The following is a 26,932-nucleotide window of genomic DNA, read 5'->3' on the forward strand; positions in this document are numbered from 1 at the left end:
AATGTGAAAACTGGCCCACTAACACATACACTGATACCCCTATGAATTTAGAAGGTCCCCAAAATGAAGAATCACAAGCAAAGACTCACAAGGAATGCTTCATTGAACTCAAAAGAGCATGGAAATTGCCTCTGAAGCTGATGAACACAGTCAAGCCACTGCAAAAACACTGGGCAACGCTCGTTCAGATCATCCGAGTTCTCCCCATGACCACACCGGTCAGCAAACTTGTGGCCAAAATCCAGCCACTCCATCTCCACAAGGACCTGGAAACCCTGCAGGGAAGCACCCAGGAGAGACCCGTTTGTGCTTGTCCAACCAAACCATGACTGTCCTGAACCCAAGGTCACCAACAGGAATCCACTCAGCCCATCAGGAGCCCCGACCCAGCCCCACGGCTGAACGACAGGACACATACTGAGGACGGTTTCCCAACTCCCCCGCCTCCACTCCATAGTCAGCAGAGGGGTGGTAACTGAGCGTCGAAGTCTTTGTTAAGACTGCATTTTTAGTGCTTCATTCACTTTAGTCACACTTTTGTCCCCTTCATATCTTATTTTTAAATTTCTTTCATGTTACACTTATGAAATCCTGTTTGTAAAATCTTTCCCTATCCCAGACTTACATATATTTTAGGGTACCTTAAAGGTTTTTCTTGTCTCTCTAACCCAACAGGTGATATTTCACAATAGGGTTCTTTCTCCACAGAACACTGTGGTGATATCTAGACCCATTATCCTAAAAAGCACGTCAAGATCCTTCCTACAGAAACCCCATTTTCCGGGGTAGCCAAAACTTTTCCATGTAGATATTCTGCAAAGGAAAATATGTCTGTATGCTTAGTACCTTGTTATCTACAATCCACCCCCTTTTAAGAGGGATAGGCACTGTGGTAGGTACTACCACAATTTAGCTCAAGGTAAAGGAGCAGTGATTCTAAACCATAGAAATTCCACTTTGACTGGACCGAACCACCTCAACCAAGACTTACCCTAAAACCCTGCCCGGTTTCCCCTGGTGATCCTGAAGCGTTCCGCCCTACCTCTATGGTTCGGTAGTAAGGGTCCAGCAGAAGCTTCGCCAGCGCCACAATCTGGGGGGTGCGGTCCCAGCCGTCGGAACAGTGCACCAGCACAGGCCGCTGGTCGCGGTCCACGGCGTGCACCACCAGGAGCGCCGACTTCAGCAGCACAGACAGGTGGTGGAGCCACTTGGTGCTCTCGAGAGCCGAGAGCCAACTGAAAAACGAAACACAAGGGGACAGGAAATGCTGGTTTTTATGAGACACTGGATCATGCCAAATACCCTCAAACTGAAAAGCAATTCCCATAGACATTGCCCTCCAAATAAACAGAAAATCTGTGTCTTTATAAAGTATGTACAAGGATTAGGCCCAGGCCCTACCATGCAACACAGGAAAGCCTTAGAAATAGGACAGTAATTAACAGGGCCACCTTTTGTTCCAAAATCTTACTGCTAATTACCCAGAGAGAATGAATAATTTTCAGTCTGTAAAGAGTTGTATCTATGCAGTAAAGTTAGTTCTTTCTGGAATTTTCTCCTAAAGAAAAAAATGCAACCACTTCTGAGATGGAAAAGAGAAAATATTTATATTTAATAATCAGCAACTCTGCCTAACAAGTTCTCAAAAAAAAGGAAAACTCAAATATATATGTCTGTGGGGACTCCCCTGGTGGTCCAGTTAAGACTCTGCATTCCCGATGCAGGGGGCCAGGGTTCGATCCCTGGTCTGGGAGCTCGATCCCACATGCTGCAACTACGAGTTCGCCTACACAACTCGAGATCCCACATGCTGCAACCAAGACTTGGCACACACAAATAATATAATTAAATATATTTAAAGCAATATGTGTCTGTAATAAGGTACAGTGGCTTCCCTAGTGGCTCAGATGGTAAAGTATCTGCCTACAATGCAGGAGACCTCGGTTCAACCCGTGGGTCAGAAGATCCCCTGGAGAAGAGAATGGCAACCCACTCCAGTGTTCTTGACCAGAGAATCCCATGGACAGAGGAGCCCGGTGGGCTACAGTCCATGGGGTTGCAAAGAGACAGACATGACCGAGGGACTAACACTTTCACAACAAGATACAAGTTGGATGCCACTCCAAAAACAGTGTCGATAACATCACTTACCACTACTGATCAAGTCTTGAATGTTTATGGATTAGAACTGGGTAGGCCCAAACTAATGATTTAGACTTACACAAATGAGTAGCCAGTGGCTGCACACTGTTACTGGGCTTAGTGAAGACTGTATTCAGCAGGGATCGAAAAAAATCTTTTTTCAAAAGGCCTTCAAAAAGTATCAGATCCCAGGAATTACCCCTTGGGAATAATGACAATAGGTTTTTTTAAATTGTACTGACATTTTGTTTCTTGTGCCCTGCCATGAATTCTACTCCCCACCCCCCACAAAAAGCTCAAATTTCTCGAAAATATCATCAGATCTGTGGTTAAGGCCATAGTCCAGGCCTTCAAACACTGAGTCTGAGAAGGGAATCAATACTTCTGTCAGGGGACTATGAGAAGGCTTTTGCCATGACGAGCCTATAAAGGCCTATTAAACCTTGGGGGATAAGTATGAATTTCTGGAACAGCCCGAAGAGGGGGCCTTTCCAGGCAAACAGACAACGTACTGCAAAAGCGCTGGCTTCACAAGGACTGGCTTGTTCTACCAGCCAGACTGGCTCCTAAGAGGGCAGACACCGTCTCAGGCACAGCTGCATTTGCCCTGTGCAGTGCCTAGCATATACTGAAGGTTCCTACTTTTTAAGTCGTGGGTAAAAGTTCTATCTCAAGACTTTCTATGGCCTATTAAATACCTGAGAAACATTGTTTGCAGGCAGATTCTTTATTCTTATTCCTCATACAGTCTTGAAAAAGCAAACTAAAAGGTGGGACTTAGGAGAACAAATGCCAAGTTACCTCCTGGCCCCTGGAGAAACAGTAAATGAGAACCCGGTTCTCCTGAATCTGACTGACCCATCCTTACAACCCAGTCAGTGTCTCCATGCCTAACACAGAAGCTGCATCCAAAATCTGCCAGCGGAGGAGGTACTGATACTGCGCTGATCCTGTAGACTCCCTCGTCCTGTTCTCAAAATCTGAGAGAGAAACACAACCAGGCCCGGCCGGGCCCTCCACAGCTGCAAACAAGTGTCAGGAGGCCGGCTTACAGCTGCTCCCGCCACAGCCATAGCGTCTCTTTATCTACAAGGAAGCGTCGGTAATGCATTATGATCTGTGCCAAATACAGACAAGTCATTTCCTTCTTCCTTTACAACTCCCCTCCCCGACATTCATGTAGACCAAACAAGGGCTAATTCCATCTTCTTGACTCAGGAGCTTAAAAAACAGCTTTTTAAGAAAGACTTTTAACCTATGGAAGATATTAGAGATCAGGGAGTACTGACGCTATCCCTTATATAGGCAGGACAAACTGATAACCACAGAAATCAAGCCACTTGACTCGAGTCACGCAGTCAGTGGCAGGTGCCCTGGACCCTGAGCAGACTCGCTGTGTGCCATCAGTAGGGCAGGGAGCGCTACTAGCTGGGCTCTAAGCTCGTATAGCAGATGCAAACTGCTGACCCTCAGGCAAGACAGCCATCATTTCTTTGGTCAGGCTTTTCCCCAAGGACAACTGCTTCACCCTCTCGGCTGATTGCAACTATGATGAAATTAATCATTTGCTACCAGGAGTTTGTACAAGTGATTCAGGCAGCCACCATTTGATTTAATAAATCAAAGAATGCTGCAAAATTGATGCAATCATGAGATCTACTGAACAGAACTCAGGGAAACTGCTACGGGCTCTAGCACAAACACCAGAAAAGAGAAAACTCTATCTTCTCTGGCACCATTTCTGGCTTCCTGAAATAGTAAAACAGGGGCTTTTAAATATTTATCTGTCCATATTTGTTTTTACAGAGCATTCCTCCTAATTTATCTTGTATTCAAACAGTTCCCTTGTGGGGAGGGGTGTTATTTCACCTTCCTCACAGCAAATGCCAGCCATTCATTTTTAATAAGCAATAAAAATCATGGTAATGTTTTTAGTCAATAAGAAAGTAGTTTAAAATCAGAAGCAAATGTAAAAGGAGCTGATCTCCTGGCATGTTTAAAAGTTTAACCCTTTCTAGAACATGATGAATACACTTGCTCTTCAAGGTAGAGCACTCCAGTTCAGAGGAGCTAAGTGTCACTACAGGATGTCAGAAAACAAAGAATTCAGTTACTCTGAGTCAAAAACGTAGAGAAGAGAAAGAGGAGGACCCAGAAAAAGTAAGGCAGTGGCGCTTCTGTTCTGAGGGTTGAGACCTGTTCCTTGCTGCACATTTTCAAACCTTTCAAAAGGCTCGATTTTACTCCCAGCTCCTCCTTTTTGCTGAATGATCTTCACACAGGAAGGAGAACACCACCCATGGACTCATGGTAAAACTGAAGTTTACCCAAAAAATAGCAAGACCCCACCAACTCATTAAAAAAGAAAAAAAAGGGCACTGCAAACTTAAAGCCAAGGCCAAGGTCTTACTTTCCCGGATCTGGCATCTGAGTGCACAGCAAACGCAGAGACTGAAAACTCCTCCGAATCGAATGAATATTTGCCATCCCCATAAAAACAACTTCACAGTTTGGGTAATACTCTGGAGAGAACAATAGAGAGAACACAAATATGGTGAATTTAACATCCACAACACCAAAGTTCAAAAGGAGCAAACTAGCTATAAAACAAATCCACTGTAGCTACTGACTAATGAAATACTGGTGTTTGGATGACTACTAGCCCAGTCCTTTAATGATGAGATGAAAACAGAGCTTGATTTTTAGCCATCTTTTCAAAAAGGAAGGATTTGTGAAAAAGATGTGTGGATGTGTCAGTCGCTCAGTTGTGTCTGACTCTGCGACCCCATGGACTGTAGCCTGCCAGGTTTCTCTGTCCATGGAATTCTCCAGGCAAGAATACTGGAGTGGATTGCCATTCCCTTCTCCATGTGAAGAAGAAACTGACATAAAATAGAAGCTTTTATTAAAAAAAAAAAAAAAAAAAAAAAAAGCTGTGTACTTCCACTTTAGGGCTTCTCAGGTGGCTCAGTGGTAAAGAATCCACCTGCCAATGCAGGAGATGTGGGTTTGCTCCCTATGTCAGGAAGATCCCCTGGAATAAGAAATATCAACCCACTCCAGAACCCTTGCCTGGGAACTCCAACGGACAGAGGGGCCTGGTGGGCTGCAGTCGATGCAGTCACAAAGAGTTAAACGTGACTGAATGACTGAGGGCACACGCGCACACACACACACACACACACACTCTTCTACCTTACCCCAGGTTTACTTCTTGGGTCTCTGCTAACTTGCATCTCTGGAATCTATAAGAAGAACCTACCAGAACCATGTATTTATGCATTCAAACTCTGTGCTCAAACTGCTTTTTCCAGCAATTAGTTCACACCTGAATAAGGAACTTAGTGCTCTACCTGCTCCATCGGCCCACAACTGGCACCCAGGAGGCCCCTCCTTGGAGAAAGGCCCCTCCTTGCAAACAGTAGGGGTGCTCTAAGTCAGGACTGAGGTGCTTCACTAGAGTTTTGTATTTACTTCAATTTCTACCCCATGTTTTTCAAGTAAAAGCCATGTGAGGACTTTTCTATGGGGCCAGTGATGAGCATACCCAATGTCAAACACAATAAAAAGCTTTTAGAAGGCTGAGAAATCAAGCCACCAAAGCAGCAGCTTCCAAACTTAACAGGCCTTCTTAAGGGAGAGGACTGACTTTCCTTATCACCAAAAGGCTGGTACCAGGAAGGAAGAATCTGTGGTTTCACTGCACTCCCTCCTCCATTTCTCCCACGAGAAGAGCATGCAGTACTGTGAATCCAAGGAGCTGCGGCTCTCTCAGGACAGCCTGCGGAACATGGCTTTGCATTCATTTCAAAGTTGAGAACTAAGACCCAGTCGGGCATGGGCTGGACTCCCAAGGACAGAAGCACCGTGCACCTCACCTGGGCATTCACAACCTCCTCCTTTGGCTCGGTTTGCCACCGCGGCTGCATAGGAGCGTGCGTCCAAGATCAAAAGCTTCTGTGGCTGGATGGCTAAACTCTCTGCTCCTGAAGCATTTGACAGAGAAGAATCTGGGGACATCAGGAGCAGGAAGAAAAAACGAAATGAACCTGTCTCTCCCAGAATTGTTGCAAAATAAAAAGGACAGGCACTTATTACCATACCCCAAAAACTCGATTAAGTGAAGTCCACCTAACCCAAACTACCTAAATACAATGGGACTTCTCTCCCGAGGTGTTTTCTATTTTGCCTACCATCTCTGATACTTCGGTTCTACCTAGAATGACTACAATGAAAGCCCCGTGTTTCCCTCATGGTCTGGAAACACTGTATAGGTCCCCTATCACATGCACAGTCCATCTTGTCACGACGGCAGAAAGACAACACTCTAGTGCTCTTAACCAAGTTTGAAAGAGAAGGTCTTCTGGTTTTTGCCAAGACCCATGACTCCTCAAACGATCCCACTAACTGAAGCTTCACTCTCACTCTTCTATGAAACCAAATTCTGTCTTAAAAGAAAAAGGTCATTTCAAGAAAAGTTTCTCAGATGCTATAAACACTTGCTGCCAGAGGCCCAGGGACTCCTTACCAAACTCCACATCAGAGAGGTCTCCTGCACAGGGGAAGTCCCGGGGACTGTTCCTAGCCGATGGCTTGCTGCCACCGGATCGGGAGTCGGAGGCACAAGCTTTGGCTACGGACTGCACCAGGTGCTCATCGTCGGCGTTCCTCCAGCCCCACCAGCTGACCTCTGGCTGTCCGCAGCGGGCAATGACGGCTCCGTTGCTCTGGTGCCTGTGCGGGGAACAAGACGACAGCTGCACCCAACCCCGTGGCCCCATTCGGATATTCTGAGCTCATACACAAAGCGACACAGGAGACTTTAAATGCCTTAATGAATGGTTTGACTACAGGTATGTGATGGGTTAACTTCAAGGCCTCCCAGGGCAGAAGTCTTATAAACCATCAAGAATAATGAAATCTATCTGGATCTTTCTGGATTATCATACCATTTTAGAGACCTTTGTAGAATAAACCAACGAAATGATAAATGTGTATTCTTACAGAAAACAAAATATTCATAAAGAATATATGAATAAGTACTTTTGGAAAATTAGGTAAAAAATAAAATACCAACACCACACTAATTCTGCTACTTAATAATGAAGCATTAATCTCTTTTTAATACTACACCTGCATATCCAAGCTTAATGGATGCTAAGACAAACATCTGTTTCCTCCTGACTTCTGAGGACCCAGCATAGCAACTTGCAATTATGGCTGGCTTGAGGATTCTTTTCAAAACAAGATCCCACATTTGGGACTGAAATATTTACCTGGCCCACAGTGGACTGCTTTACAAAACCTCCTGAGATTTCATGAGTCACAACTGCTCTTACTATAGGCAGATAGCTAAATGAGCCAGTTATCCTTCCGTAAACTCTTAGAAGGAAATGAATAGCATAAACATCAATAAGCCATACTCTGATAAGATCCTTTTTCACGAAAAAAAAAGACCAGAAATCATACTCATTGTCTATCCAAGCTTTTCCTAATTAGGAATTTTAGTAAGGTAATTTTAGCAGCTAAGAAGTTGTAAGGGTAATGTAATTTGGTGACAAAAAGGAATCAAGCTCTAATACATATCACAACATGGATGAACCTTGAGTATATTATTGCTCCAAAGTGAAAGAAGTCAATCACAAAAGACCACATTATGATTCCATTTATACAGTGTCCAGAACAGGAAGATCTATAGAGACAGCATGTAGATTTACTGATAACCCAGAGCTAGGGAGTGTGAGGAGGGAACGGGGAGTGTCTGCTAATGGGTCTGGGATTTCTTTTTAGGGTGGGGAGAACGTACTAAAGTAAGTGTAGTGACGGTCATACAACACAGTGAATATACTTAAAAACACTGAGCTATACACATTAAAAAAAAAGGTGAACTGTATGTGACATCTCAATAAAGCTGTTTAGATGTTATAAAAGTAGTCAGTTCACTATAGAAATAAATGAGTAAAAAGCTAGTAAGCAAAAAATTTTAATATCTCCCAAATTCTATATCCTAGAGAGAATAGTCAATGTTCTTTACTCCCATTAAAATTGTTTCCAAATACACATTCATCCACATAAAACATATGTGGATGTTTTATGCACAGATGGGTTTTTAACAGACTATTGCATCTATATGTCTTGTTCAAAGGACAATGTGAGAAAGTTTTTTGTTTTTAATCCTAAAACTCATAAACAATAAAATTAAATTTGGCAACAATAAATTCCACTGGAATCATCAGTTTGTTTGTTGTTTTTAAATCCTCCCTCATTAGGAGAGACAAATAATAGAAAGTGCTCGTGTACTGCCAACACAACAATTAGGTCAACTGCTGAACGGCCAAACTATAAACGAAACCTCAGTGATTCTTAAAGGGCCTACTAGCATACAATAATAGATGCTGGGTAACCAATGAGCTGAGGGGCGGCAGCTCTCTACAGAATAGGCTGGTGGGGCCTCTGCTGCACAGCCTTTTTTTCCGAAATTTTTCCCAGCAACGCTTGAGAAGAACTATAGATGGCACTCTTCAGCCTGGGTCTTGGGTTTTAAGGGTCATCGTATGACAGCTAGATCACAACTGAATTGCTGCAAAAAGCAGCTTCTGCAGTCATCTAAATGCTTTAGGTAGCATGAAAGAGAACAAGAACACTGTAGCTAAAAATCACTAGAGTGTTTCTATCATTTTAAAACAGAACCAGGAAAAATAAAACTTAAGATGTTCAATGGATGAGTCCCCTACTAAACAGTGAATTCTTCAATTTCACATAGAGAAAGATACAAATGTTTAAACTATCCCAAAGTTAGTATTAGTCAAACTCCCTAAATGACTAGAAAAGTTGCTAAGTCGTGTCCAACTCTGTGACTCCATTGACCGTAGCCCTCCAGGCTCCTCTGTCCATGGGACATCCCAGCCAAGAATACTGGAGTGAGTTGCCATTACCTTCTCCATGAGATCTTCCCGACCCAGGGATGGAACCCGGGTCTCCTACGTTGCAGCAGATTATTTACCGTCAGAGCCACCAGACAGCCCCATGACTAGAAGTTTCTAAGAATCACTCAATGCAGAGTGAGAGAGCTGTGACTTGCACTACAGATGGGCAGCCTTGGCACTGTCTTGCCGTGTTAACGCAATCTCCATCTTCAATAATAAAGCCAATTAAGCACTCTCTCGTCACCATGGGAGAAAGCACTGATCAGATGCTGGTTCAATGTGGTGCTTTCAAGTAAGTGCGGCCAGCAACCTCAGGAGTCATTAGCGATCTACAGACAACTACATTCAGTAAACACATGTTGGATTCAGAAGCATCTTGCCACCTGAGCTAACAAAGCTCATTCCCTCTGGCATAAACTCTGGAAGGGAAAAGAAGCTTCCCATGTTTATTGTAAGTCTTTCTTCGGCCTACACTTTTAGGCCTCTCTACCAACAGGAAGAATTTCACTGAAAGACCCTTGCTTTGAGATGAGAGTCCTTTCCCCTTACGCTCAAAGTCAGCAAACTCCGCAAATGACAGGGCTGCTGATCTAACACAGCTGCTGGCCGCACAGCAGCAGCTGGCGGCTTTCCCTATTTGAGCTGGGCCGATCACTGATAAGACTCCTAAATCCTTTCAGCTTGCGCTGCTCTCTAATTCCTGTGTCAACCTTACCACTTGAATGATAGGTAAATTTGGTGACCTACTTTTCTAGAGGTGTCTGAAAACAACAGTGATGAAAACTGAGATTGAAAATTTAATGGGTTTCCCTGGTGGCTCAGATAGTAAAGAACCTGCTTGCAATGCAGGAGACCTGGGTTTGATCCCTGGGTTGGGAAGAACCCCAGGGGAAGGGAATGGCTACCCACTCCAGTATTCCTGCCTGGAGGATTCCATGGACAGAAGGGTCTGGCAGGTTCCAGTCCAGGGGGTCACAAAGAGTCGGACACGACTGAGAGACTTTCACTGGGCCAGAAGCAACTGTGTACTTTCACATCTCTCCTTCTTTGGGATGGCCACTAAAATCTGCCTTCCATGGACTAAGAAAACAAGCTGGTTACCTCACTAGGAATTACACAAGAAGTTTTAAACCCCTTCTTACCACCTCAGTATTTCAATGGACTTCTTCCTGGCATGAGCTTCTAACTAAGCCTCACTGGTTTGGCCCAAATTCAAGGAGAGTCCATCAAGTCCGCAAATGGGGAAAATGAAATGGGGACTGTGAATATTACAAGGACATCTGAAATTGTTCCAAAACATGAGGGAATGACTTCTTAAAAACTTCACATGATTTGTGAGAACTCAGCTAGATAGTCACTGAATCATAAAAGCAGCCCTCAGGAATACAATCTACTCCAGACACTGATTAGGAAGCCTTGTCTTACAGAGTCATTCAGATGTCAGAGCATACCTGTGAACTGAGAACATCATGGGAACAGACTGAGGTCAGTCAGGGAACTTGCTCAAGGTGCCACAGCAAGGCAGAGAGAAGACTTGAGTTCTAACACCTGTGCTTGTTACCACACCACCACCCCGTCTAGAATTTGGCTCCCTTGACTCTCCTGCCTCTGATCTCCAGTGTCTTCTAACCAGCCAAGCGCTACCCTTCTCTAAATGCTCCCTCTCAAAACAAACTTCTTCCATGTGGCAATATTTTAACCACAAAGACAATCACAAATCTACATCCCCCATTCTCACTTTCCAGGACTCATCTCTCTCAATCCAAAGGTCATCAACTGAAGCTAAAAGCAGTGACTACATTATCTTCCCATAGGATGTCAGAAGAGAGCTTGCCTGGTGGCTCAGTGGTAAAAAATGTGCCTGCCAATGCAGGAGACACAGGTTCGATCCCTTGTCCTGGAAGATCCCACAGGCTGTGGAGCAGCTAAGGCCCCTGCGCCACAGCTACTGAGCCTGTGCTCTAGAGCCTGGGAGCCACAACCACTGAGGCCCACTGCCCTAGAGCCCAAGGTCCGCAACGAGAGAAACCACTGCAATGAGAAATCTGCGCACCACAACGACAGGAGACCCCACTCGCCTCAACTAGAGGAAAGTCCATGCAGCAACGAAGACCCAGCGTAGACATAAATAAACATTTAAAAAAAACAATGTCAGAAGGATCTTAAAATAGCAAATCCAGCCATTTTTTAATCAAAACTTTCTTTTCAGTGTCAATTGAATCATCAGGTAGAGTTCTAGTGAAGTACTGACTGGTACATGACTGGATGAGCAACTTAAACAGTAAGGAAGTATGCAGTAGCCTGGAGAGCTCCCTGAACCAACCCCACCCCACCCCCAGGTTAGCAGCGCCAGAGCATAGACCAAACGCACAGGGCGGCAGCAGCAGACCGAGCTGGGCCTGGCCAGGCTTCCTCACCTGTAGACGACAGCAGGGATGCGCTTCCAGGACCGGAAGCCTGCAACACTTTCCAGTTCTTTGTCAGTGATCCAGGCAGGCACTATGAGCTCCTGTGGATAGCTCCCACACAGCCTAACAGGGATGGTGAGGAAGAGGGAAAAGGGAAAGAGGAGGAGAGACTCAAGTGAGCCAGGGTAAGGGTGTGCATCAAGCTACCCCAGAGACAGTTAAAAAGGCAGCAAGGAGCAAGATTTGAAGTTCCGCCCTGCTTAGTGGAGTGGGTTGCCCTAAGTGTTATATACGTCAAGTGATACTATCTTGGGTTGTTCCACTTGATGCTGCCTTTTGGAAATCTGGCCATCTTAACAATCAATAAAAAAAAGGGAGTTGAGAGGCACTCACTCTACTGTAACTGTTGTAACCAATACATGGATCATTTCTAACTACACAGGTACCCAGTTCAACTGCAGAGGTGGAAGTCTGTGTTACTCTACCTGGCCCTCAGTCTTTCAGGGAAACATAAGAAGTGCAAGAGCCCACAGTTTCGACTTCCCAGAGACCTCATAGGATTACTAACATGCTGTCTGATGTGAACCAGACAAGGTGTCCTAATTGTAGGTAACAGGTGCAGCTATGGGTATACAGATGCAGCACGGTGGGTCAGCCTCATATGCATACACAGTCACAGCCCCATTAAGCCAAGTCAGTGATGTGAGTATACTATTAATCATCATTTCTATAAAACACACTTCAGAACTACACTCGGAGGGGGGGGAAGCCAGTTTTTTTTTTAATTTAATTTTTATTTTATCTTACAGTTGACTTACAGCGTTGTGTTTAAAAAAGCTGCTTTCATTAGGGAAAATATTAGTAGGTGTTTTGTTTGTCTTACTTCACTCAATATTTGGATCACTATACTCCTGTCCTCTAAGTATTACATTACCCAGTAGTCAGCTCTTTACCAAGTGAGAGCTGCTCACTTGGCAGATAAGCAGTCTCCAGTATAGGAAAGGTGGGTTATATGTGAGCAAAGCCTGTCGCAGCCTCAGGCTCCCTGAGGACCCCCTCCCACCTTCATTCTCTCCTTTGACTTGTCAGCTGAGAACAGGCCAAGGTATGACACATCTGTAGCTCCTGATTCTTGGCAACACCTCCTTGGCCAAGGTCCATGTTAAGAGCTGTATATAGTAATTAGCTGTAGTTTTTCCAGCAAAAAATGAAATGCTCTGACGGCTACCCACAAACAGTCCAAGAAAATAGCTATCATAATCTGAGGCAGTTGGAAAGATAAGAGAGTGATTAATGTCTCCAACTGCTGTAGGGAAACTTAAGAGGAGAAGGATACGTTAATTTAAAAATTCTGGACAGTTTTCTTTCATTTTATAGAAATTTGAATCACCAAAATCATAGTTAATTAACTGCCCTTCCCTATCAAAGTTCTTATACGTTCCAAGGAAATATTTAATAATGGTTACATTAGTTTTTAAAAGTTACACAATCATAGCTATGACATTAGTTTTAGATCAATGAATTAATGAACAGAATAAGACTTAAGCCTTTTCATATGATCTGGGGTAAAAGTACATAAAAACCAGCTCCTAAGTGTTTTATCGAGTAGTGATAAGGACAACAGAAACTGCCTGCCTATAGGTATTTAGACGTACATGTGCCAGAAGAGAGGCCTGGAGGGGAATGGAAGGAAAACTCCAGGATCCTACTAAGTAAGAATCTCTTTCCACTCCAGTGATAGCAATGGAAACAGAAGGCTCAACAAGTACTCTGAAAATCACGCACTTATATTTAATAAATAAAACTCTGTTTTGAAGAAAAATTTTAAATTCAAATGTTCTGCCACATGAGAATTGGGGTTTCTTGAAAAGGCAGCGGTCATGGAACACAGGCCACAGGGACCAAATACAACTCACTTGTACTTCTCATTGATGTTAGAAATCCTCCAGGCGTTGTTCATATCAAAACCCATCCGCTCCACCTCGTTTTTAAACCTTGACGTTACATGTTCCCCTAGGGACCAAAGACAGACAGGAGAAAGGAAGAAATGAGTACGATTTTGCAAAACAGGTGGAATAAAAGCACTGGTACCCTTAGTTTTTTTTTTTTAAGTATTGTAATAAATACCATATTTAGTTTTAAAAAAAATCTCCTGCTGGGCTAAGATTATAAAAAAATGAGGAAATTAATTCTGATCAAGAATATTATCTCTTCAATTAAAAATAAATTTAAAACATTAAAAAGGAATTGATATTATCTCATCTAATCACTACTATCAAATTTAAGGGCAGTATCACTGAGCGCATGTTACAGAGGATAAAACAGACTGGGGAGATTATTACGGCAGCTCTGTCTGATCCCAAAACCCACGTTCTTGTCACTATACTGGCTAGCTTCCTATTTCCACACTCAGACTGATGGTATACATAATAAATAAAATCAGTAAGTTCACCAAGACGAGTAATATGGATCTGTAACTCCTGATGAGAAACCCTCTGGGCCAGATTTCAGAAATTGAGCTTTCTGGATTTTAAGGTGGTATATGTATTATCAGTTCAGTTGCTCAATCATGTCCGATTCTTTGAAACCCCATGGACTGCAGCACACCAGGCTTCCCTGTCCCTCACCAACTCCTGGAGTTTGCTCAAACTCAATGTCCATCGAGTTGGTGAAGTCATCCAACCATCTCATCCTCCGTCGTCCCCTTCTCCTCCTGCCTTCAATCTTTCCCAGCATCAGCATCTTTTCAAATGAGTCAGTTCTTGGCATCAAGTGGCCAAAATATTGGGAGTTTCAGCTTCAGTCCTTCCAATGAATATTCAGGACTGATTTCCTTTAGGATGTACTGGTTGGATCTCCTTGCTGTCCAAGGGACTCTCAAGAGTCTTCTCCAACACCACAGTTCAAAAGCATCAATTCTTTGGTGCTCAGCTTTCTTTATAGTCCAACTCTCACATCCATACATGACTACTGGAAAAACCATAGCTTTGACTAGACAGATCTTTGTTGGCAATGCTGGGTTAATGATCTCAAAAGCATTAAACAAACATTAACATCTTTACAGTGCAAAACATGGATAACTCAAACTAAGTGGGTTAAATAAAGCAGCAAATAGCTAGCTCAGATAAAGTCAAATCACCAAATAAAATTAAAATCTTTGATTTTCAGAACCTTATAGATTACAGAATTGCAGTTAAAAGATCATGGGGTTCCCTGGTGGCTCAGTGATAAGGAATCTGCTTGTCCATGCAGGAGATATGAATTCAATCCGTGGTCCAGGAAGATCCCACATGCCTTGGAACAGCCAGGCCTCTGTGCCACAGCTATGAAGCCTGTGCTCCAGAGCCCAGAGTCGCAACTACTGAACCCACAAGCTGCCAACTACTGAAGCCTGCACTTCTACAGCCCATGCTCTGCAACGAGAGAGGCCACCGCAATGACAAGCCCGTGCACCATAGCTAGAGAATAGCCCCCACAAAAAGCCAAGCAATAACAAAAACCCAGCACAGCCAATAAATAAATAAAAGATCATAAGACTTTAACTGCCTGTATCCATGAATCTCAAGAAACACCATACTTCTAATTAGAACGCCGAGCATTTATAAGAACATCCACCCAAAACAAGTATAACCTGCCTACAATTGCCCTCATGGATTTGGCTCCTTCTTCCTTAAGACAGCGAGCTACAAAGGCAGAAATGAACTAAATATAAAAGTCATTAAATCTGAAATATTTCCTTCCATGAGAACAGAGGCCTAGAACAGTAATTTTATGAAGAACAAACAACAACAAACCACTCAGCAGTCCCTCTAACATATATAGCATTATAGACTGAAAGGGAAACACTGGCAGGGTCTGGGAGAAACTACAGTGATAAAGCACAGAACAGCCGGCACTGGTGATCAAAGCTTTGCTCTCCCTGGGAGAAGAGCTTCAGAACAGGAAACAGCAATTACCTCAACGAAGGACAAGTCTATAAAACTATTTCCCATTTAAACTGCTCTTCTTGAGCTTAAACTAGGTATTGTATGTTTCCTGAAGGAGAGCTATAAAAAGATGAGGTTCAGAGATGCAAGAGGAAATAATCAACTGAATCTATTCCATTCTGGCAAAGTTTTAAAAGCGATATAATCTTTCAAACAGGAAAAAGCTATCTGAATTGGGAGTGCCATCTGTCTACAAACTGTAAGGAATGGTGACCATCAAGAATTCTAGACAGGGAGTCTTTTCACTTATAATCACAATACAAAAGCTGTAAAACTATGGCCACTTCTAAGTTCATTAACTAATGACAAGTTTTCTCCCAACTTGGAATACAGTTCCAAGTCTCTGAAAAATGTAAAAAGGTATTTACTTAGTGGTCATTTACATTAGTACCCCTATCTTAATGGACACCCAGACACCCTCAATAGAACCCTATAAATTCAAGAGTAACCATCTCCACCTCCCTCCCCTCCTCCTCGGGCAGTTTTCTACATAGAACCACTGCCCAAGAATGGGTTTAGAATTCCCATTCCCAGCATGAAACTGAGCTACAAACAAACATATACTGAGTAGCCATCATTTAAAAAAATCTGTTATTTCAAGTTCCTTGAGAACAAAGAATGAGTTTAAATTCTCTTTGTATTCTCTAAAGCAGTGACTTCATCAACTTGGAATCCAAACCATCACAACCTACAGTAAGAATGTTTTACACCACAATTCAACACAATGTATTTTTTAAGAGTTTCATAAAACGATACTGACCCTTGCTATGTGTGTGACTCATTGATGTTTTCTATCCTAAGTGTTTCATTTCATACTTCATTTCTTAAAACTTCGATTTCATGACCCACTGGTGGATCACAACCTGCTGTTTGAAAACCATTGCTTGAAAAAAAAAACTGAACAGCAGACTTTACATACACAGAGTAATTCAACTGGCTTTTGCTAAACTGTTAGAAGTTTACTTGTGCTCATCCTGCCAGAAAAGTGCAAGCCAAGCACAAATATTGCTGGGTTTTCCTTAAGAACTCCCATCTTAGAATTCTCATATCTCCAGCAATTCAACATCAGATATGCTGTAATACCCCAATTTATTTGTTGCTTTTTATTTCCATTTCGACCCTTCCTATGGGCCTTCCCCATCCCCAAATGAGGTCTGTACCTCTTTAACGTTTTGTATTTCTTATACTACATACAGTCCAGCAATTATTTTAATGAGAATAAAAACTTTTCTTTAAAGCAGTAAGTTCCTCTACCATAAATACAGTTATCAACCAGCAGTCTACAAAAATTTCCCCCCAAAAGTCTAGCTCCCGGAGTGATTCTGAGTACTCACTCACACCTACAGTCATATGTAACCTAAAGGCCTGGGGCAGAAGGGCCAGGCCCGTACCCAGGACGTGAGGAAGATCAGTACCAGAGTCAGAGAAGGTGAGAAACAGCCTCCAGATTTTCAAATATGGAGAGAAGAACCCTTCTTTTCTGTGAACTGAGGGCCCAGTTCAGTTGTCTAGATGTACAATTACTGGACTGCGATCAAACTCGGAAAGCAGACTGCTGACAAGGGCTTTTACTTCATCTAAACAGGCAGCTGCACAACAGTATATGGCCCAGAGTCGTGCTGTTCATGGTTAATCAAAAGGTGCTTATCAGGCAATTCACAGAGAAGAGGTCAGAGAGGCGGGTCTGATGCTACTAAACTAGCAACTCAATTGCCCAGTCATCTGTCAGACTCCAGATTAAAAGCTCACATACAGAACTACCGCCAAGAAGACAGCTAAAACGAGAAGGATGTTGAGCATACAGCTTGAGTCCATTCTTATTTAGACTTTGAAATGGGGCTAACAGCAGAGTCAGGAGTTTTGCAATGAACTCCAACAGCATTATGGAGACTTCCTCCAAAACAGATTAAGACTTAGAGCAATGTGGCCACAGGATGGCTGGCTAATTATGACAGGTTCAACAGTCAGAAACTAAGATTCACATGAATACAAGGTAATGATATAATAATTTTCCCATTTCCCTCCTCTCTGACACATTCTACTCTTAATAGGCTAGGCAGAGAAGAGTCCATAAAAGGTTTTAATAACTTCTGAAAGACTAAACTAACTTTTACCCTTCAGAGTCTATGCCTGTGATCTCATGTGCTGGGGCAGGTTAAAAAATAGCATGACTTTGAAACATCTCAGGCGCCGTCTCACCTAAAGATGACTTAAAAGAATGTGGTTGTCTGGTCTGCTCCTAACTGGTGAGTAATACTGTAGCCGCTACCAATACTCAACATTATTGGGTAGAGACAGAAGAACTAGGTTGACTGGCTCTAAAAATGCCACCACAGTATTTTTCAAGGGCAAGTTTTCCTCTGTACTTCACAGTGAAAATATATGAAAGGAAAAAGGCATACATATACATACGTATTCAAACCAAGTCACTGAAGTTCAGTAAGACTGCATATGACCTGCAGCAGGTTGACTTCAGTGTGGAACATACATATTAAAAACAAAATACAACCTTTAATCCTAGAGTCAGTTCCAATCAGTTACAATGGTATCATTTTATATATTCATACTTTCCAAAATGTTTTCATAAGCATGACACTTAGGAGGCACTCAAGCATTCACTGAACTGAAACAGAGCTGATTTTCAGAATATACAGATCAGCTTGGGCAGGAAGAAGAAATATGTCCCACACTTTGAAGAACACAGGAAACTGAAGTAAAGAGAGGACACATGGCTTGCCCGGCGCCGTTTTAAAAATTAAATGGTAGAGTATAGGTTTGAATTCCGGTTTTCTAGTCCCTAAATCAGTATTTTGCCCCCCAAATGCCTCCATCCACAAACCCATGAAAAAAACAGGAAACTGTGGATGTCCTGGTGGCCAACGAATACCAAATATCTTCAAGTAAAGAAAGGTCTGGGAACTAAAATCATCTCACCTCAGGACAAAGCCATCTATAAATAATAAACAGGAATTAAGTTCTGACCTGGTACATCTTAGGAATATTCTAAGAGTTGACTCAAATCCTAAAGAAATTAAATTATCAAGGAAATAAGGAATCACCTAACGATGAGGAATTTACAGTCTGTGGTTGTGAGAGAAACAGGTTAGGAGAAATTCAAGCCTTCTTAACTAAACACTGTTAACTAAAACTAAATACTGTTAACTAAAGCCCAAAACTAGGGAATGCCTTTAGGAATTAAGAGCCTTAAATAAATCAAAGTTCTTATATAACATAATACAAGGTACACACAATAACTTAACATAATACAACAAGGTGCACCCGATAACTTCATTATCCAAGGAGACAGCAGAGATTAAACAATACTTAAGATGTACTGGGGGGCTTCCCTGGTGACTCAGTGATTAAAGAATCCACCTGCCAATGCAGCAGACCCAGGTTCGATCCCTGATCTGGGAAGATGCCACACGCCATGCAACAGCTGACCCCGCAGCACCACATTTAATGAGCCTGGGCTCCAGGCCCTGGGAGCCGCTACTACTGAGTCCAGGTGCTGGAATTCTCGAAGCCCACGCTCCACAACGAGAGAAGCCACAGCAATGAGAAGCCTGCACGCTGCAACAGAGCAGCCCCCACCGGCCACTACTAGAGGAAAGACTGCACAGCAACAAGCACCCTGTACAGCCAAAAATAAATAAATATTAAAAGAAAAAAAAAAGACTCTGCCTTGCACCCAGATTCCCTGGTCTGGGAAGATCTCATATGCCAGAGAGCAACTCGGCCTGTGCACCACAACTACTGAGCCTGTGCTCTAGAGCCCGCGAGCCACACCTACGGAAGCCCACACGCCTGGAGCCCATGCTCCACAACGAAAGAAGCCACTGCAAGGAGAAGCCGTGCACTGAAATGAAGAGCAGTCAACTAGAGAAAGCCCAGGCACAATCATGAAAACCCACCACAGCCAAAAAATAAAGTCTGAGAAATGTGCATTAAAAAAAAAGGAAAATATGTAATGGGGACTTCTCTGGTTGTCCAGTGGTTAAGATTCCGTGCTTCTACTGCAGGAAGCACAGATTTGATCCCTGGTCAGAGCAATGAGGGAGACCTGGGTTCGATTCCTAGGTTGGGAAGATCCCCTGGAGAAGGGAAAGGCTACCCATTCCAGTACTCTGGCCTGGAGAATTCAGTCCATGGACTATATAGTCCATGGGGTCGCAGAGTCAGACATGACTGAGCGACTTTCACAGGGAATTAAGATCCCATATGCCGTGTGATGTGGCCAAATAAAAACAACTTAAAAAAAAAGATGTAATGGCTAAAAATTTAGCAAATATACATGTAAAATTCACAAATTAATTGGATTTAAAATTACTTTAAAAACTCAAAAAAAAACAAACAAACCTGAAAAGACCCATTAACAAACAAAAAAAACCAATGGCATATAAAGAAGGAAAAAGAAAGATGGAACAGATAAAGAAGTGAAGTGAGAGAGTGCTTAGGTACATTTTCATCACCTTCCAAGGCCCCTTGTCGGTGATTTGTGGGAACCACTGTGGGTTCCCCTGGCTGACCAGGCTTGTGGGAGGCTCAGATTCCTAAGACTTTCCCTGAGGCTCCCCAAGGGCAGCTGCCTGTTTTTCACCTCATATCCACAGCACATCTTACAATCAGTTCCCAATAACTAAGAACTGCTTTCAAGTTCTGGCTCTGTCAACGCCCTGCAGTTCAGTTCAACTGCTCAGTCGTGTCCAAAAAACTCTTTGCAACCCCATGGACTGCAGCACCGCCAGGCCTCCCTGTCCCTTACCAACTCTCGGAGCTTACTCAAACTCATGTCCATCGAGTCAGTGATGCCATCCAACCATCTCATGCTCTGTCGTCCCCTTCTCCTCCAGCCTTTTCAATCTTTCCAGCATCAGGGTCATCTCCAATGAGTCAGTTCTTCACGTGAGGTGGCTGAAGTATTGGAGCTTCAGCTTGAGTCCTTCCAATGAATATGCAGAACTGATTTCTTTTAGGATTGACTGGTTTGATCTCCTTGCAGTCCAAAGGAATCTCAAGAGTCTTCTCCCAACACCACAGTTCAAAAGCATCAATTCTGCAGTGCTCAGCTTTCTTCATGGTCCAACTCTCACATCCGTACACATGACTACTGGAAAGACCATAGCTTTGGCTATACGGACCTTTGTCAGTAATGTCTCTGCTTTTTAATTTGCTGTTGAGGTTGGTCATAGCTTTTCTTCCAAGGAGCAAGCATCTTTTAATTTCATGGCTGCAGTCACCATCTGCAGTGATTCTGGAGCCCCCAAAAATAAAGTCTGTCATTGTTTCCCCATCTATTTGCCATGAAGTGATGGGACTGGATGCCATGATCTTCCTTTTTTGAATGTTGAGCCAGCTTTTTCAGCCTCCTCTTTTACTTTTATCAAGAGGCTCTCTAGTTCTTCTTCGCTTTCTGCCATAAGGGTGGTGTCATTTGCATATCTAAGGTTATGATGTTTCTCCTGGTAATCTTGATTCCAGCTTGTGCTTCATCCAGCCCCGCGTTTTGCATGATGTACTCTGCATATAAGTTAAATAAGCAGCGTGACAATATACAGCCTTGACGTACTCCTTTCCCAATTTTGAACCAGTCCATTGTTCTATGTCTGGTTCTAACTGTTGCTTCTTGACCTGCATACAGATTTCTCAGGCAGGTATGGTGGTCTGGTACTCCCATCTCTTGAAGAATTTTCCACTGTTTGCTGTGATCCACACAGTCAAAGGCTTTATCGTAGTCAATGAAGATGTTTTTCTGGAATTCTCTTGCTTTTTCTATGATCAAACAGATGTTGGCAATTTGTTCTCTGGTTCCTCTGCCTTTTCTAAATCTAGCTTAAACAGCTGGAAGTTCTTGGTTCATGTACTGTTGAAGCCTAGCTTGGAGAATTTTGAGCATTACTTTGCTAGCATGTGAGATGAGTATAATTGTGTGGTAGTTTGAATATTCTTTGGCATTGCCTTTCTTTACAATTAGACTGAAAACTGACATTTTCCAGTCCTGTGGCCACTGCTGAGTTTTCCAAATTTGCTCGAATATTGAGTGCAGCACTTTTACAGCATCATCTTTGAGGATCTGAAATAGCTCAGCTGGAATTCTATCACCTCCACTAGGCTTTGTTTGTAGTGATGCTTCTTAAGGGCCACTTGACCTCACACGCCAGGATGTCTGGCTCTAAGTGCCTGATCACACCACTGTGGTTATCTGGGTCATGAAGATCTTTTTTGTGTAGTTCTTCTGTGTATTCTTGCCACCTCTTCTTAATATCCTCTGCTTCTGTTAGGTCCATACTGTTTCTGTCCTTTATTGTGCCCATCTTTGCATGAAATGTTTCCTTGGTATCTCTAATTTTCTTGAAGAGATCTCTAGTCTTTCCCATTCTATTGTTTTCCCCTATTTCTTTGCACTGATCACTTAAGAAGGCTTTCTTATCTTTCTCCTTGCTATTCTTTGGAACTCTGCATTTAGATGCTTATATCTTTCCTTTTCTTCTTTGCCTTTTGCTTCTTGTCTTTTCTCAGCTAATTGTAAGGCCTCCTCAGACAACCATTTTGCCTGTTTGCATTTCTGTTTCTTGGGGATGGTTTTGATCACGGCCTCCTATACAATGTTAGGAACCTCCATCCATAGTTCTTCAGGCATTTTGTCTATCACATCTAATCCCTGACTCTATTAGTCACTTCCACTGTATAACCGTAAGGAATGTGATTTAGGTCATACCTGAATGGTCTAGTGGATTTCTCTACTTTATTCAATTTAAGTCTGAGTTTTGCAATAAGGAGTTCATGATCTGAGCAACAGTCAGCTCCTGGTCTTGTTTTTGCTGACTGTATAGAGCTTCTCCATCTTTAGCTGCAAAGAATAAAATCAATCTGATTTCGGTGTTGACCATCTGCTGATGGCCATGTGTTGTTAGAAGAGGGTGTTTGCTATGACCAATGCATTCTCTTGGCAAAACTCTGTTAGCCTTTTACCTGCTTCATTTTGTACCTCAAGGCCAAACTTGCCTGTTACTCCAGGTAGCTCCTGACTTCCTACTTTTGCATTTCAGTTCCCTATGATGAAAAGGACATCTCTTTCTGGTGTCAGTTGTAGAAGGTCTTTTAGGTCTTCATAGAACCATTCACCTTCAGCTTCTTTGGCATTAGCGGCTGGGGCACAGACTTGGATTACTGTGATATTCAATGGTTTGCCGTGGCAACAGACAGAGATCATTCTGTCATTTTGAGATTGCACCCAAGTACTGCATTTCAGACTCTTTTTGTTGACTATGAGGATTGCTCCATTTCTTCTAAGGGATTCTTGCCCACAGTAGTACATATAATGGTCATCTGAATTGAATTCACCCATTTCAGTCCATTTTAGTTCACTGAATCCTGAATGTCGATGTTCACTATTGCCATCTCCTGTTTGACCACTTCCAATTTATCTTGATTCATGGACCTGACATTCCAGGTTCCTATGTAATACAGTTCTTCATAGCATCAGACTTTACTTCCATCACCAGCCACATCCACAATTGGGTGTTGTTTTTATTTTGGCTCAGCCTCTTCATTCCTTCTGGAACTATTTCTCCACTCTTCTCCAGTAGCATATCAGGCACCTACCAACCCAGTGAGTTCATCTTTCAGTATCACATCTTTTTACCTTTTCATACTGTTCATGGGGTTCTCAAGGCAAGAATACCAAAGTGGTTTGCCATTCCCTTCTCCAGTAGACCACGTTTTGTCAGAACTCTCCACCGTGACCCATTCGTCTTGGGTGGCCCTACAAGGCGCGGCTCATAGTTTCATTGAGTGTGACTGTGCAATAGGCTTCGCCTCTGGTCTTCATTTCTTTGGCTCCCAAAACAGCAACACCAGGCTACTCTGACCGTTTGACAAGGTCATGAGGGTCAAACAAAAGTATATCGTAAAGAACCTTTAAAAATATGTATGTTTGCTATGATTTAATTAAACATATGAACCAAAAGCTTTGACCAGTAAATGAGACAGGAAACAAAAGGATACAGGCTTAGTTAGATTAGCCTCCCATATTTAACACAACCCAGAGCAGGAGTTAAGATTGAAGGTTCAGGATTGAAAATTCAGGTTTAAAGGAAAAAAAATCTCTAAAGTAAACTGTATTAGAAGGAAGCTCACATCGTTTCACAGCCTAGCAATTCAAGTCACTGTTTTCAAGCTGAACATATCTTTTAAGACTCAGTGCTAGATCAGCAAACTTCTATTTATGGCAACACACAATTTCTAGAAAATTACACACAGAGAAACGACATAAACTTGGTCAGAGCCATTTCCGAGAGAGAAACATGGTGAATATGACAAAAATTTCATAAGGAGTCAGGAAGTCTGGAACCCAGACTCCTAGATTACCTACAAAAAGGTAATCTAGGTCTTGAAAATTCAAAGACAGCAAAAGGTCACTTTGAAATCCATTCTTCTGTGGCCTAACCTCAAACCTCTACCTTCGTTAATGCTACTTGCTCTAAAATTCTTTTCCCCATTCTATCATCAATAACAGTTTTCCAATCTTCAAAGCCTACTCAAATGCCACTTCTAACGTGAAGTCTTCACAAACAACACTCATGGCTCCTTTCCAGTGGGTTTCCATAACACCCATACCCTCAGTACTTTTAGTCAGGCTCAGTAAATTGGGATGTCAATTCTTTCCCGTGAAAAGTAGAAAACATAATGAGCTTAGAAGAACGATGAGCACATGCTAGGTGCACTGTGAAAAGTACACTGCTTAATAAATATGTCAATTTTAGGAGTCTCATTTCATGTAAGGGTGTCTCAAGCAGTAATTCAGTAAAGCCACCATCTGCACATTTAGAAAGGCCTACCTGGCCTGCACAGGTCTCCGTGTTGCTCTTTTTCACTGGCGTAGACCTCCATGCACCAAGCATGGTATGCAAATGAGAAGAGATCTTCTATTTTAGCAGGTGGTCGTATTGCATTGTTCAGTCTCTTAAGCCACTCTTGACACTGCTCAAAGGTTGAGAACTGACACCTTTGTAAAGCCAAACAAGTACAAATGTAATCAGAAGACAGCTGACAATGAAACCTAAGGGAAGCCACCATTTCAAGAGTGCCTACTCACAGTGAAATAATTACAGTTAAAAGCATTAGTCTAGAGGTGGTCTAATGTTTATGATTTATAGTTTGAAAAAAACACATCGAACAAATTTTAGTCAATGATGCAAAATGTCGAGAAGAAGAAAGCTAGACATGTGGAAAAACTTTTTTTCAAGATTAATAAAATCTCTTCTGAGACTGACTAGCGAAAATTATTAAAGTAAAATAGGAGTCCCTCTTCCAGGAATGGGGTTTCATTCCACTTCTCCTACCAAAGCTTTATGGTTGTCCCTCTCAAGAAATATGTTCAGTTTTTGTTTTGTTATGACATATCACGCCAAACTCAGAAACAGTTCACAGTACTACTTTTAGCCAATTAGGGAATAATTTCAAAATTAATCTACTTAGCAATTAAATCAGCAACTTTAGATTGAAAATAAGATACATTACACTGAAACTCTCAGCTGTGACCATGTAGAGACCAAACAATTCTATTATCAAGTGCAATTTTCAGTGCATATATATAACTAGGAGATTAAAATAATTTGAAATAATTCAAAGTGTAAAAAAATACTTAATCTTTTCAAATGCAGTATTTAAAATTGAGTAATTAATATACAAGCTTTTTAAACTGTAAGTTATAAGCAGTATCTATCAAAAGCAAGCCAAATCTCAATGGCTAAAAAGCAACTTAAATATTTACCTTAAAACCAAGGAGGAATCAACTATACTCCAATAAAAATTTGAAAAAAACAAACAAGGAGGTCACTTAAACCTCTCTCTTACCCCAACTAGTGTGACTTATCAACACGCCCACACACAATGTTTACTGGCACTCTAGAATAGGTCGTACAAATAGAACAAAAGCTGGGGGAGCTAAAAACTGGGAGAGCTACTAAATTTAAAATGCATTTCAGTCATCCCTTTCCAACCCTTATAATGAAGATTAGATCAGATAAAGCCAACACTGAAGAAGTTTGATGAGCAGCAGGACATCTGTAGAGTCTTAAAGTGCCTCCCAGACTGCTATCAATTGCAATGGAGAAAATACAGGAATTACACAGAAAGTGGGTGATTCCTTGAAAGAATGATCAAAACTAACATCACTAGTAAGGAACAGGTGGGCACTGTTTGCCTCCAGCTGTAATACAATATCCTGAAGAGGACACAACCTCACGTTACAGTACTCCAGCTGAAAATGTACAACCTCAATTTATTCCTGAGGAAACACTGGACACAAAATAAGCATTCTATTATAATAAAAGATTGTTTTCTTCAAAGTGCTAATGCCAAAAAGATAAATAAAGGTGATGGAAAACATTCCAGATTAAAGAAATGTACAGAATCATGGCAACTAAATACAGTATGTGACCTTGACTGAATCTTGTTCTGAATGAGGTAGGGGCAATGCTATGAAGGGCATTATCTGGTCAACTGACAGAATTAGAACATGTGTAGCAGACTGGATAAAAGTATTACGAGTGTAAAACTGTGAAGTTGATCATGATACTGTGGTTATGTAAGAAAATACCCCTATTCTTAAGAAAGCACACTAAAGTATTTTGGGGCAAAGAGCCATAATTACATAATTTACTTTCAAATTGTTCAGAACAAGAATTTCTCACACACACAAAAAATAACACAAATGGGGTAAAATGTTAACAGTACTAGTGCTCTTTACGATTTTTATGTTTGTACTTATTTTGCAAATTTACAGTTATATCCAAATAAAAAAGAAAACATATCTTTCCAGTAGCAAAGCAGCCTGAAGATAAAATATTTCAGGGACTAACTACTCAGAAAATGTTCCTAACTAGGCTGACCCTCAAAAGCAGTTTTTGTTATCAAATCATGAATCCACCCTTTAAAAAGTATTTTCCACACTAAACAACAGCATAAACACGTCACATACCTGATAACTTTGCAGTCTTTGCAAGTCAAATGAAGCTGAAATATATCTCGGCATTCAACACTTTCTATAAGCTGCAATGGAATCTGCAATTAAAAAAAGATGAAGTTCCCTTAGTCAAAAAGGCATTGCCCCTGCAGTTCTGCAATGTGTCCAAGAGTGATCAGCGAGTTCTACAGGAGAAAGCAGCACAGAACTGCAGATTCATCTGAATCAACAGCACTCAAGTGATTTACTCGGTGATTTAGGCTTCCCTTCCTCAGTCTCTAATCAATGCCCTCAAGTCACTTCACAGCACAAGGACAACAAACAAAGAGGAGGCACCGCATCTAGAAGAACAAGGAAATACAGAAATGTGTCATCTCTCCGGCAACAAACTTACAGTCTCCTTTCTCAAAGTACTACTTTAGGATGCTAGAGCTAGCTGTGATTTGTGGTAACACAGAAGCTGAAGGGAATCAGAACAGTTAATCCTGTCCTGTTGAC

The 26,932-nt window shown here is 42.1% G+C and overlaps 2 protein-coding genes across 20 annotated transcripts in view; one reads left to right on the forward strand and one right to left on the reverse strand.

Moving 5' to 3' along the window:
- LOC102393336 overlaps window positions 1-15,021 on the forward strand; it is a 57,064-nt gene extending 42,043 nt beyond the window's left edge. For all 6 annotated transcript variants that reach the window (XM_025267384.3, XM_044929969.2, XM_025267385.3 and 3 more), the window contains one exon: window positions 14,732-15,021. In XM_025267384.3, the coding sequence (XP_025123169.3) occupies window positions 14,732-14,808 (77 nt within the window). In that variant the 3' untranslated portion in view covers window positions 14,809-15,021. The remainder of the gene's footprint in view (window positions 1-14,731) is intronic.
- Window positions 1-26,932, reverse strand: part of MTMR3 (myotubularin related protein 3) — a 132,219-nt gene that overhangs the window by 12,937 nt on the left and 92,350 nt on the right. For 12 of the 14 annotated variants that reach the window (XM_025267375.3, XM_025267374.3, XM_025267372.3 and 9 more), the window contains 9 exons: window positions 26,450-26,532; window positions 24,306-24,472; window positions 13,396-13,492; window positions 11,489-11,602; window positions 6,674-6,879; window positions 6,024-6,155; window positions 4,556-4,667; window positions 1,043-1,238; window positions 90-275 (listed from right to left, as the gene is read on the reverse strand). In XM_025267375.3, coding sequence (XP_025123160.2) covers window positions 90-275; window positions 1,043-1,238; window positions 4,556-4,667; window positions 6,024-6,155; window positions 6,674-6,879; window positions 11,489-11,602; window positions 13,396-13,492; window positions 24,306-24,472; window positions 26,450-26,532 — 1,293 coding nt within the window. The remainder of the gene's footprint in view (window positions 1-89; window positions 276-1,042; window positions 1,239-4,555; window positions 4,668-6,023; window positions 6,156-6,673; window positions 6,880-11,488; window positions 11,603-13,395; window positions 13,493-24,305; window positions 24,473-26,449; window positions 26,533-26,932) is intronic. The other 2 variants (XM_044929966.2, XM_006069845.4) reach the window with 2 other exon arrangements.

This window comes from Bubalus bubalis, chromosome 17 (genome assembly GCF_019923935.1).
Source record: "Bubalus bubalis isolate 160015118507 breed Murrah chromosome 17, NDDB_SH_1, whole genome shotgun sequence".
NCBI lineage: Eukaryota > Metazoa > Chordata > Mammalia > Artiodactyla > Bovidae > Bubalus > Bubalus bubalis.